This window comes from Chaetura pelagica, unplaced genomic scaffold (assembly GCF_000747805.2).
Source record: "Chaetura pelagica isolate M959 unplaced genomic scaffold, ChaPel_1.0 scaffold642, whole genome shotgun sequence".
Lineage (NCBI taxonomy): Eukaryota > Metazoa > Chordata > Aves > Apodiformes > Apodidae > Chaetura > Chaetura pelagica.
The window spans coordinates 1,346,026-1,359,902 of NW_009952704.1; the positions used below are offsets into that span (position 1 = coordinate 1,346,026).

At 40.8% G+C, this 13,877-nt stretch overlaps 1 protein-coding gene across 1 annotated transcript in view; it reads left to right on the forward strand.

Moving 5' to 3' along the window:
- LARS2 (leucyl-tRNA synthetase 2, mitochondrial) overlaps positions 1 to 13,877 on the forward strand; it is a 90,524-nt gene that overhangs the window by 59,424 nt on the left and 17,223 nt on the right. The window contains exons 14-16 of the mRNA XM_009994101.1: positions 4,677 to 4,780; positions 11,703 to 11,885; positions 13,641 to 13,810. Of these exons, the coding sequence (XP_009992403.1) occupies positions 4,677 to 4,780; positions 11,703 to 11,885; positions 13,641 to 13,810 (457 nt within the window). The remainder of the gene's footprint in view (positions 1 to 4,676; positions 4,781 to 11,702; positions 11,886 to 13,640; positions 13,811 to 13,877) is intronic.

A 13,877-nucleotide genomic window follows, 5' to 3' on the forward strand; every position in this document is an offset into this window, starting at 1 on the left:
CTCTTTCTGCAGGATTATAAAGCAATACAAAAGTTTATTGTTGCCATTAAGTCTGCAGATTTGATTGTGCTAGAGAGCAATTCTGGTGAGTAAGAAGGCACTATTTTTACATAGCTACATTTACAGAATAAAAGAAGATATGTGTGTGACAGAAATAGCTTTTTCTTTAAAGGAAGGAGTTTAGAGCTTCTTTATGTTCATTAGGGACTTTATCACTAGTGTTGATTTTAAGTAAAAGCACTCAGCTATTGATGGTGTAAAGTCTGAATGCTCAATATTGTTTTATCTTTTTTTCTGCCTAAAATTATCAGCTTCCACATCCCTAAAACGCTTCTGGCCATCTACAGGATTACCTGATTGTTACAGGTCGATCTAATGACAGGTTTCACAAGCACCTAAATTCAGCTCATAGTGACTGGCCAAGGTCTTGTCTTGACTGTAAGGCACAGCATCGGGCTCTCTCAGCCTTTCTAGAGGTGTGGGATGCAAATACACGCAGTGAGCTCCCTCACTAGAGCTACCCCTTTTCCTGAGTCTACAGTTTATCACTGGTGAAGGCTCCACAAAGCCCTTCCAAGCAGTTAATTTGTAATTGGATTGAAGGTCCCACTACTCGCCTTGCACAGAGCAGAGCAAGGAGCCTGAGGACATGGCAGTAAGCAGGAGTTCCTCATCTGGCAGTCACGCTTGCCCCTCCATTCATTATGTGCTGCTATATAGAGAAGTTGGTCTGTCGCAGAAATGAACCTGTATATGAACGTTGCTGAAAGGAAAAAGGTGGGTTACACACTTCATGGCAAGCACAGCTGGTATTTCTTGGAGGTGTCAGGCAGATTTCACAGGTAGTCCCATCTGACGTACAACATATTATCACAGAATCACAGAATGTTTGGAGTTGGAAGGGACCTTAAAGATCAAGTTCTAACTCCCCTGCATGGGCAGAGATACCTCCCACTAGAACAGGCTGCTCAAAGCCCCATGCAACCTGCCCTTGAACACCTCCAGGGATGGAGCCCCCACAACATCTCTGGGCAGCCTGTTCCAGTGTCTCACCACCCTTACACTGAATTTCCACCTGATCTCTAACCTAAATCTCTCTTCTTTCAGCTTAAAACCATTACCCCTTGTCCTCTCACTGTAAGCCCCTGTAAAAAATCCCTCCCCAGCTGTCCTGTAGGCCCCCTTCAGGTACTGGAAGACCACTATGAGGTCCCCCTGGAGCCTTCTCTTTTTCAGACTGAACAACCCCAACTCCCTCAGCTTGTCCTCATAAGAGAGCTGCTCCAGCCCTCGGATCATTTTCGTGACCCCTCTCTGAATACGTTCCAACAGGTCCACATCTTTCTTGTGCTGGGGGCACCAGAGTTGGCTGCAGTACTCCAGGTGAGGTCTCACCAGGGCAGAGTACAGGGGCAGAGTCACCTCTCTTGATCTGCTGGCCGCATTTCTTTTCATACAGCCCAGGATGGGGTTGGCCTTCCGGGCTGCACATTGGTGGCTCATCTCCAGCCTTTGATCCACTAGTACCCCCAGGTCCTTTTCCACAGAGCTGCTCCCAAGCGTGCCCGCCCCCAGCCTGTGTTCATATCTGGAGTTACCTCAGCCCATGTGCAGGGCCCTGCACTTGGCCTTTTTGAACTTGATGAGGTTCACCTGGCTCCACTTCTCTGGCTTATCCAGGTCCCTCTGGGTGGCATCCTGTCCCTCTGGCATATCCACTGCACCACCCAGCTTCGTGTCACCAGCAAACTTGCTAAGGGTGCTCTCAATGCCACTGATCATGATCAAAAGCTGCACATAACTAGGGCCAGAGTGCCCGCACCCCAGTGTGGGTGCAAACATATCTGCAGGCAGTAAAAGGCATATCCCATTCCAGCATTTTTGCAACTGGAAATGTGATAGAACATTCAAAGAACTCAAGCCACCTCTTTGCTTACTGTACCAGAAGTGCGTGTCCAAGCATGGCTGAGTTTCAGGGGTTCCCGGTGGTGTGGCTCGGGAGGTATTGCTGATGCCCGGCCACGAGCAGGTGCTGCACTACTTAGATCAAATCTGCATCACACCTGATGTACCGCAGCACACTGCCAATCCCCTTCCGCAGTGAAGAAGCACACAACTTTCTTAAAAAGGATTTTAGGTGTTCAGTTTTAATATAAAGTGTAATTCTGCGTTGACCAGGAGATGGAGCCACCACAACACTGGCAAAATCACTGTGCGGTTCCAGAGAAATTCAGCACAGTTTGTTTCTGTGTTCGTTAGCCGAGCTCTGGCTCTCAGTTTGGGCATGTTTCCACTGTGTTGCGGTCTCCCAGTAAGAATACGTGGGGTTGTCTTTTTTCCCCATACTTGGTAATGTATTTTGTGTTGCATTTTTGTAGCCTCTGTCAGCATAAACAAAAACAGGAAATGCTCGTTCCTGGATCCAGCTCTTTAATAACTTGGCATATGATCTAAACTAACTCATTGTCATAAAAAATAAGTGTTCCTTGAAAAGTCACTTCCACTGGAGAGCCCTATCTGATTTGGATGTTTTGGCTACCTCATTAGCTTTATTTTAGACAGCAGCAAGTGTAGCTATTTTAATAACTGTTTAAGATCTTAACCAGACTGAAGTCTGAATGATAGTGGGGGGAAGAGTCTTCATTTTTCCTTGGTGTAATGTCTTTAGTTTGTAGCATAAACTTACCCTGAATGGTTAATTCCTGAAGCCTTTTGTCACCATTTGTTGGTGACCAGATTGCAAGGGTTTTCTTCTTGATTTTCATCTTCTAATTAATTTGGGTAATTTGAGATAATTATTTGAGATTTTAAATAATTATTGCCTCCTATTTTGAAAATGTTTCTTTCTTGTTTATACTGTTTAAATTTGACTTCACTTGTCATTTCCTTAAGTTCCTCTAATTTATTTCTAAACAGGATTTTTCAGGCAACATATGAAATAGTGTTTAGAGAAATATTTATAGACATGCATGAATTGCTACTCTTTAGATTGCTCATAAAACCAGGTGGCATGGTAGAGACTAGCGCTGCTCAGTGACTGAATGATTTAGAGCTATACAAAAATGCAAGGAAGGAAACTTGTGTTCAAATATGAATATGTTGAAGATAAAGTCTGAAGCCTGTCACTTTTTCTCGCCCAGTTTAAGTCTTTTATTTCAAATAACTCCTTATTTCAGAGTAATCAAAAGAGTTTAAAGAGAAGTACTTGGAAGATATCTGCTTTAATACAGTTAAGACATGCATTATTGTTATATAATTTAATAGTACTTTAACCATGTATCAAATAAACTGCAGTGGTTAAATAATGAGATGAATTGTAATCTAATTTATGTTGCCCAATAATGTAAAATACTACATTGACTTAATGAAACAAGTAGTGTTTTGGGTTATGACTTTATTGTACATGTGAAATAAAATGTGGAAGCCTATTTTTACTTTTTTTCTGTAGATGGATATCCTAGCTTTTTGAAAAATACGTAAATATAAGTGAAGCATCCTTTTTTATGTAAGTTGTTTTGGTAAATATGGGGGAGCTTTGTCAAGTGGAGGTGGCAAGGATTCAGATGGCTTAACGTTGAGCACACATGAGCATTAGGAGGTGCAAGTCAGTCGTAACCAGCACCGATGAACATGTCCTCCAAAACAGTGGTCATCAATGGCTTTGTGTCAGAGGATCCCAGGAGAAGACTCCGCAGCCTGTGTATTCCTTCTGGGTCTGGCTCCATACCTCCTCCCTGACACCTGGCCTTCTTGGGGTTGCTGTTAGAACTGCCTCCCTTCTTGACCTATCGAGTGCTTAGAGATTAATTTTGTTGACTCTTTTTTAGTGAAAACAATGACAAACATCTGACTCAATGAATTAGAAATGCAACATCATTAAAGGAGACGGCAGCAATAATGTATCCATCAACCAGAGCAGTGTTTACTTAGAGTTTATTTCTTGCTGAGTAGAGTACTGCCCTTAGATTTGCTCCTTTTAAGGCTCTTTTTAGAAATGTCATATACACACTCAATGAGAGTTTGCTCTCTTTGATATGAATTTTGATAGAAAAGTAAAGGTTTAATGTTCAAGTTGCTAAAAAATAAATCCACTGAAGTGAACCTTCCAGCAATGCCATTTTTTAGTGTACTTTTTTCTTATAGCTAGGCCTTCATGGCTAGTTCTGCAGAGGAACAAGGTATGCAAGTACTTATGTTAGAGAAACTATCTTCTCCATTTATAGAAAGAAATGTTCGGTGAGATTTTGATGTGTTCAAAATGCTGTGCTTCTCAGAGAGAAGCTAGAACTAAATATTTGTAAGACAGTGAGGCCAGGTACTTGAACGCTTTTACAAATGGGGGTTTAGCTTGAAGTTAGTGAAATTGCACAGTTGGCCAAGGAACTTATGTGTATTATCCATATACTAATTTGAAAAGTGACGTTAGAATAACTCGGTACTAAATCAGGATGCAAGAATGTGTGCAGAACACAAATAAATACTTATACTTGCCAGCCAGCCACTATGAATAAATGCACAAAGTACTCCTTCTAAGGTGACACTCAAGTATAGTCAACTTGAAATTCTTGTTTTATTAAATAATTGTGCCTCACTGGCTCAACACCTGAGGCTTATCGTAAAGTATGCTTTTGATAGCTCTTTTCAACAAACAAGTTTCTTTTTCCTTCCCTCCTTAGGGAGCCTTTCCATAAGCTCTTGGTTCAAGGTATTATCAAGAATCAGACATTCAGACTAACAACAACAGGCCAGTGTTTGAAGAGGGAGGAGGTTGATCTCACTGGTAAGAGAGACCGCGTGGGAAAACCAGCACAGATGCATCCAGAAAGTCAGGGACTGCTTTGGTGTACAAGTCTCAGGGCTGGGAAAAATTTGGAAGAGTAAATGTAGTATATAAACTGGAGAGCAACTTCTGTGAGTTTTGGATCCATATCCACTCCAAGTGCACAGAGACCCTTCTAATCCATCAGCTTTTATTTGCATCCAAGCACAGAAGCAGTGCTGTGGTGTTATTTTAGCTCCAGCGTAGTCCAAAGGGCCAGAAGTCAGTTTTGTTAAGACAGTGCTCAGCAGCTTGCTGAACAGAGCCAGCAGTCCCAACAAACAGACAACCTGCTAAAACACCATGGCAAAGCTAACCTGGGTGTTTGTGTAGTCAGTAGATGTTAATCACGTGTTACACAGGTGTAGGAAAAAGCGCGTGTTTCTTAGGTTCTTTCCAGTGCCTCCACTGCATAAGCTGAGGCAGCAGTCCTTATTTCAGGAGCTGTAGCAAAAAGAGTGGCTTTGTCACACTTGCCTCCCTTCAGCACTCCTCTTGCACAACCTTATTTTCACTGTTCTCCTCCTGCACACAAACCCCAAAAGCCAGTTGAAAAAAAAATAATCAAATTTACCCTCAAATTTACCATATTTTCTTCCAGAAAAGCTAAGGCTTTTCTATATCAGGTATTTTTGCTTGGTTGCTTCTTTATCCATGTAAATGCCCCTTTCCATCTCTCAATGAATGCAGCAGAAGGCAGGTTCTTGTGAGGATAAGTTACTGCAGTTGAAACCTTTTAATTGAAGTCTGGTATTTCTAAAACCTAAGTGCAGGTCAAAATTGTACCAAATCAGTACATCTATCTATTTAGGAGGTTTTAAGTGTTATGGTTATAACAATGCTTAAATATCAGGGCCTATCAAGGTAGCACAGGGGATGAGTGCCAAATATAGCTTCCAGACAGTAGAAAGAGACATTGTCATGATGCAGTGGAAGCATTGAGATATTAATTGTTTTAAAGTAGGAAAAAATGGGGAGGTCAAAGGTTTATTACATTTACAGTGGGTTTTCTTCTTTTTTCTTCTTTAAACTGTTTGGAAAACAACAGGGAGAAAAGCCACTAGAAATAGTTGTTTCTTTTTATACTTAGGGAACAAAAATAGTTGCTGTTACAAATGAGCAAAATTTGTTTGAATATTTTGTGTACATCTTAATACTTAGGAACTGAACCAGTTTACCTAAAAACTGGTGAGAAGCTCCAAGTCACTTGGGAAAAAATGAGCAAATCAAAGCACAATGGAATAGACCCTGAAGAAGTAGTGAAAGAGTGTCGATCTAATGACAGGTTTCACAAGCACCTAAATTCAGCTCATAGTGACTGGCCAAGGTCTTGTCTTGACTGTAAGGCACAGCATCGGGCTCTCTCAGCCTTTCTAGAGGTGTGGGATGCAAATACACGCAGTGAGCTCCCTCACTAGAGCTACCCCTTTTCCTGAGTCTACAGTTTATCACTGGTGAAGGCTCCACAAAGCCCTTCCAAGCAGTTAATTTGTAATTGGATTGAAGGTCCCACTACTCGCCTTGCACAGAGCAGAGCAAGGAGCCTGAGGACATGGCAGTAAGCAGGAGTTCCTCATCTGGCAGTCACGCTTGCCCCTCCATTCATTATGTGCTGCTATATAGAGAAGTTGGTCTGTCGCAGAAATGAACCTGTATATGAACGTTGCTGAAAGGAAAAAGGTGGGTTACACACTTCATGGCAAGCACAGCTGGTATTTCTTGGAGGTGTCAGGCAGATTTCACAGGTAGTCCCATCTGACGTACAACATATTATCACAGAATCACAGAATGTTTGGAGTTGGAAGGGACCTTAAAGATCAAGTTCTAACTCCCCTGCATGGGCAGAGATACCTCCCACTAGAACAGGCTGCTCAAAGCCCCATGCAACCTGCCCTTGAACACCTCCAGGGATGGAGCCCCCACAACATCTCTGGGCAGCCTGTTCCAGTGTCTCACCACCCTTACACTGAATTTCCACCTGATCTCTAACCTAAATCTCTCTTCTTTCAGCTTAAAACCATTACCCCTTGTCCTCTCACTGTAAGCCCCTGTAAAAAATCCCTCCCCAGCTGTCCTGTAGGCCCCCTTCAGGTACTGGAAGACCACTATGAGGTCCCCCTGGAGCCTTCTCTTTTTCAGACTGAACAACCCCAACTCCCTCAGCTTGTCCTCATAAGAGAGCTGCTCCAGCCCTCGGATCATTTTCGTGACCCCTCTCTGAATACGTTCCAACAGGTCCACATCTTTCTTGTGCTGGGGGCACCAGAGTTGGCTGCAGTACTCCAGGTGAGGTCTCACCAGGGCAGAGTACAGGGGCAGAGTCACCTCTCTTGATCTGCTGGCCGCATTTCTTTTCATACAGCCCAGGATGGGGTTGGCCTTCCGGGCTGCACATTGGTGGCTCATCTCCAGCCTTTGATCCACTAGTACCCCCAGGTCCTTTTCCACAGAGCTGCTCTCAAGCGTGACCTCCCCCAGCCTGTGTTCATATCTGGAGTTACCTCAGCCCATGTGCAGGGCCCTGCACTTGGCCTTTTTGAACTTGATGAGGTTCACCTGGCTCCACTTCTCTGGCTTATCCAGGTCCCTCTGGGTGGCATCCTGTCCCTCTGGCATATCCACTGCACCACCCAGCTTCGTGTCACCAGCAAACTTGCTAAGGGTGCTCTCAATGCCACTGATCATGATCAAAAGCTGCACATAACTAGGGCCAGAGTGCCCGCACCCCAGTGTGGGTGCAAACATATCTGCAGGCAGTAAAAGGCATATCCCATTCCAGCATTTTTGCAACTGGAAATGTGATAGAACATTCAAAGAACTCAAGCCACCTCTTTGCTTACTGTACCAGAAGTGCGTGTCCAAGCATGGCTGAGTTTCAGGGGTTCCCGGTGGTGTGGCTCGGGAGGTATTGCTGATGCCCGGCCACGAGCAGGTGCTGCACTACTTAGATCAAATCTGCATCACACCTGATGTACCGCAGCACACTGCCAATCCCCTTCCGCAGTGAAGAAGCACACAACTTTCTTAAAAAGGATTTTAGGTGTTCAGTTTTAATATAAAGTGTAATTCTGCGTTGACCAGGAGATGGAGCCACCACAACACTGGCAAAATCACTGTGCGGTTCCAGAGAAATTCAGCACAGTTTGTTTCTGTGTTCGTTAGCCGAGCTCTGGCTCTCAGTTTGGGCATGTTTCCACTGTGTTGCGGTCTCCCAGTAAGAATACGTGGGGTTGTCTTTTTTCCCCATACTTGGTAATGTATTTTGTGTTGCATTTTTGTAGCCTCTGTCAGCATAAACAAAAACAGGAAATGCTCGTTCCTGGATCCAGCTCTTTAATAACTTGGCATATGATCTAAACTAACTCATTGTCATAAAAAATAAGTGTTCCTTGAAAAGTCACTTCCACTGGAGAGCCCTATCTGATTTGGATGTTTTGGCTACCTCATTAGCTTTATTTTAGACAGCAGCAAGTGTAGCTATTTTAATAACTGTTTAAGATCTTAACCAGACTGAAGTCTGAATGATAGTGGGGGGAAGAGTCTTCATTTTTCCTTGGTGTAATGTCTTTAGTTTGTAGCATAAACTTACCCTGAATGGTTAATTCCTGAAGCCTTTTGTCACCATTTGTTGGTGACCAGATTGCAAGGGTTTTCTTCTTGATTTTCATCTTCTAATTAATTTGGGTAATTTGAGATAATTATTTGAGATTTTAAATAATTATTGCCTCCTATTTTGAAAATGTTTCTTTCTTGTTTATACTGTTTAAATTTGACTTCACTTGTCATTTCCTTAAGTTCCTCTAATTTATTTCTAAACAGGATTTTTCAGGCAACATATGAAATAGTGTTTAGAGAAATATTTATAGACATGCATGAATTGCTACTCTTTAGATTGCTCATAAAACCAGGTGGCATGGTAGAGACTAGCGCTGCTCAGTGACTGAATGATTTAGAGCTATACAAAAATGCAAGGAAGGAAACTTGTGTTCAAATATGAATATGTTGAAGATAAAGTCTGAAGCCTGTCACTTTTTCTCGCCCAGTTTAAGTCTTTTATTTCAAATAACTCCTTATTTCAGAGTAATCAAAAGAGTTTAAAGAGAAGTACTTGGAAGATATCTGCTTTAATACAGTTAAGACATGCATTATTGTTATATAATTTAATAGTACTTTAACCATGTATCAAATAAACTGCAGTGGTTAAATAATGAGATGAATTGTAATCTAATTTATGTTGCCCAATAATGTAAAATACTACATTGACTTAATGAAACAAGTAGTGTTTTGGGTTATGACTTTATTGTACATGTGAAATAAAATGTGGAAGCCTATTTTTACTTTTTTTCTGTAGATGGATATCCTAGCTTTTTGAAAAATACGTAAATATAAGTGAAGCATCCTTTTTTATGTAAGTTGTTTTGGTAAATATGGGGGAGCTTTGTCAAGTGGAGGTGGCAAGGATTCAGATGGCTTAACGTTGAGCACACATGAGCATTAGGAGGTGCAAGTCAGTCGTAACCAGCACCGATGAACATGTCCTCCAAAACAGTGGTCATCAATGGCTTTGTGTCAGAGGATCCCAGGAGAAGACTCCGCAGCCTGTGTATTCCTTCTGGGTCTGGCTCCATACCTCCTCCCTGACACCTGGCCTTCTTGGGGTTGCTGTTAGAACTGCCTCCCTTCTTGACCTATCGAGTGCTTAGAGATTAATTTTGTTGACTCTTTTTTAGTGAAAACAATGACAAACATCTGACTCAATGAATTAGAAATGCAACATCATTAAAGGAGACGGCAGCAATAATGTATCCATCAACCAGAGCAGTGTTTACTTAGAGTTTATTTCTTGCTGAGTAGAGTACTGCCCTTAGATTTGCTCCTTTTAAGGCTCTTTTTAGAAATGTCATATACACACTCAATGAGAGTTTGCTCTCTTTGATATGAATTTTGATAGAAAAGTAAAGGTTTAATGTTCAAGTTGCTAAAAAATAAATCCACTGAAGTGAACCTTCCAGCAATGCCATTTTTTAGTGTACTTTTTTCTTATAGCTAGGCCTTCATGGCTAGTTCTGCAGAGGAACAAGGTATGCAAGTACTTATGTTAGAGAAACTATCTTCTCCATTTATAGAAAGAAATGTTCGGTGAGATTTTGATGTGTTCAAAATGCTGTGCTTCTCAGAGAGAAGCTAGAACTAAATATTTGTAAGACAGTGAGGCCAGGTACTTGAACGCTTTTACAAATGGGGGTTTAGCTTGAAGTTAGTGAAATTGCACAGTTGGCCAAGGAACTTATGTGTATTATCCATATACTAATTTGAAAAGTGACGTTAGAATAACTCGGTACTAAATCAGGATGCAAGAATGTGTGCAGAACACAAATAAATACTTATACTTGCCAGCCAGCCACTATGAATAAATGCACAAAGTACTCCTTCTAAGGTGACACTCAAGTATAGTCAACTTGAAATTCTTGTTTTATTAAATAATTGTGCCTCACTGGCTCAACACCTGAGGCTTATCGTAAAGTATGCTTTTGATAGCTCTTTTCAACAAACAAGTTTCTTTTTCCTTCCCTCCTTAGGGAGCCTTTCCATAAGCTCTTGGTTCAAGGTATTATCAAGAATCAGACATTCAGACTAACAACAACAGGCCAGTGTTTGAAGAGGGAGGAGGTTGATCTCACTGGTAAGAGAGACCGCGTGGGAAAACCAGCACAGATGCATCCAGAAAGTCAGGGACTGCTTTGGTGTACAAGTCTCAGGGCTGGGAAAAATTTGGAAGAGTAAATGTAGTATATAAACTGGAGAGCAACTTCTGTGAGTTTTGGATCCATATCCACTCCAAGTGCACAGAGACCCTTCTAATCCATCAGCTTTTATTTGCATCCAAGCACAGAAGCAGTGCTGTGGTGTTATTTTAGCTCCAGCGTAGTCCAAAGGGCCAGAAGTCAGTTTTGTTAAGACAGTGCTCAGCAGCTTGCTGAACAGAGCCAGCAGTCCCAACAAACAGACAACCTGCTAAAACACCATGGCAAAGCTAACCTGGGTGTTTGTGTAGTCAGTAGATGTTAATCACGTGTTACACAGGTGTAGGAAAAAGCGCGTGTTTCTTAGGTTCTTTCCAGTGCCTTCACTGCATAAGCTGAGGCAGCAGTCCTTATTTCAGGAGCTGTAGCAAAAAGAGTGGCTTTGTCACACTTGCCTCCCTTCAGCACTCCTCTTGCACAACCTTATTTTCACTGTTCTCCTCCTGCACACAAACCCCAAAAGCCAGTTGAAAAAAAAATAATCAAATTTACCCTCAAATTTACCATATTTTCTTCCAGAAAAGCTAAGGCTTTTCTATATCAGGTATTTTTGCTTGGTTGCTTCTTTATCCATGTAAATGCCCCTTTCCATCTCTCAATGAATGCAGCAGAAGGCAGGTTCTTGTGAGGATAAGTTACTGCAGTTGAAACCTTTTAATTGAAGTCTGGTATTTCTAAAACCTAAGTGCAGGTCAAAATTGTACCAAATCAGTACATCTATCTATTTAGGAGGTTTTAAGTGTTATGGTTATAACAATGCTTAAATATCAGGGCCTATCAAGGTAGCACAGGGGATGAGTGCCAAATATAGCTTCCAGACAGTAGAAAGAGACATTGTCATGATGCAGTGGAAGCATTGAGATATTAATTGTTTTAAAGTAGGAAAAAATGGGGAGGTCAAAGGTTTATTACATTTACAGTGGGTTTTCTTCTTTTTTCTTCTTTAAACTGTTTGGAAAACAACAGGGAGAAAAGCCACTAGAAGTAGTTGTTTCTTTTTATACTTAGGGAACAAAATTAGTTGCTGTTACAAATGAGCAAAATTTGTTTGAATATTTTGTGTACATCTTAATACTTAGGAACTGAACCAGTTTACCTAAAAACTGGTGAGAAGCTCCAAGTCACTTGGGAAAAAATGAGCAAATCAAAGCACAATGGAATAGACCCTGAAGAAGTAGTGAAAGAGTGCGGCATTGACACCCTACGTCTTTACATTCTATTTGCTGCTCCTCCAGAACAAGACATTTTGTGGGATACTAAAAGTAAGTTGGATTATTTCTGTTTGCTTTGATGGGTTTTTTCTAGTGTGTTCTATTTTAAACTCAAAGTTGATACAGTTATTGATGCCCATGTTTTGGAACAACTGAATAAAAATGTGTCATGAACAGGTTTTATAGTTTGTTTCTTTTAAAAGAGAGGGGGTCACAAAGCTGTTACTGAGAGGCAGGCTTGCAAGATTATAACAAGCAGATTACCTTTTTTAAGGTAGAAGCATGTATGAAAAGTACTTCTCAAGTGGTATTTTCTTATGCAAACCTGGACCTCATTTTATTGTTTTTTAAATAGTTGTGATTGATTGACTGGAAATTATTATTTTAAAATTATTTTCTTCGTTATAAGGTTTTTTTAAAAATAATATCAGATTACAAATAAAACTTTGCAATTTTTTATTACATTCATTTGTTTACACATGTATGCAATGGCTTTTTTAAGCTGAACCGTGAAATACTTCTCAGAAGAATCTCATCAGCGTTCATAGTAACTAATATTTGTACACCCATGACATTTTTATAAGCCTAGTTCTTGAATAAGATAAGATTTACCCTCCTAAACACTTATTTACTGCCCTCATGCAATTTTTCATACTGACAGATGTTAATTTGTCTTATCTACTGTGGTTCATACATTTTAATGTAAGCTTATGCATACATTTAAGTCTAGCCTTCTCGTTGCATAAGGCTGTAATAAAACACTCTGTGCCTGGTTTAAAAAGGTGAACTTCCATTCTTTTGTTAGCTTCTTGCTACCTAGTTCAGCCTGCACTAAACATTATTTCAGTTGGTGTTTGTCACTCTTTGCATTCATATGTGTTTGTTTTTATATTCTTGCACTGCTGCATGTACTGAAGGAGCACACTGTATGACTTTTCTCAATTGGCTTTCTGTCATCATCTAATGATAACAGTACAGAGCTAGGATGCATTTCTGTGTGACCTGCCATAGATGGTCCTGCTCTGGCTAGGGGGTTGGACTTGATCTCCAGAGGTCCCTTCCAATCCCTACCATTCTATGATATTAAGAGGTTATATCTCTTTCAAAAACCAACTGCTTGGAATCAAGTTGTAATTCCTGCTACCATAACAGCACTCAGGTGCATAACTTCCTGTGAAGCAGCTAATTCAGTGATACACAATAGAAACACAGCACATCTGGAAGAGAGAGCTGAAGCCCTATCAGTGCCATACCTCAAGTCATACCTTCACTATTGGCTCTGTACCATACCACATGGAGGACCTGGCTTTGAGCAGCAGTAGCTTGGGGCCTCTCTGTAACATGGTCCTTCTGTCACAGAAATATATTCTTAGAGCAGCCACGGAGCCCGATGAGAAGAAACCTCTCAATTTAAAAAATGTGTGTGTATATGTATGTTTGTATTCTTCCATGAGTTTGAAAAAGAAGGGCATGTAGAACTGTTTTGTTGAGTCAAACACAAGAGGAGATAACATTAACAAAACATTGGGTTATTTTACAGATTTAGTAAATATTCTTGCTTTATATCTATTTTTAAACCGTTGCAGAAAAATATTTCTATCATATTGGTTTCTTTCCATTAAGGCAACCCAGCATTATTTGCAAAGGCATTTTTAAGTGCATTGACATTTTTCATTTAAAAAACAGGGTTGGTTTTTTTGTTAAATCTTTAACTGTAGCATTCTGTTTCCTTTCTGCGTTTCTTTAAAATTTTTGATACCTTCTTTGTAACTGAAACTTGTTTGTGCAATCCTTCATCAATCTCAGCTGATGCGATGCCAGGTGTTCAGAGATGGCAGATGCGCCTCTGGACACTTGTAACCAAACTTATTGAAGCAAGAGCTTCAGGAGACATGCCCAATCCTGAGCTGCTGAAGAAGAAAGAGAAGGCTGAAGCCAGAAGGATCTGGGAGCAAAAGAATCTGGTGATATCTGAGGTTAAAAGAAACACATTGGTTTTAAATAACTAATTAAGTTGCTGCTCATGCTAAAAGCATATGTTTG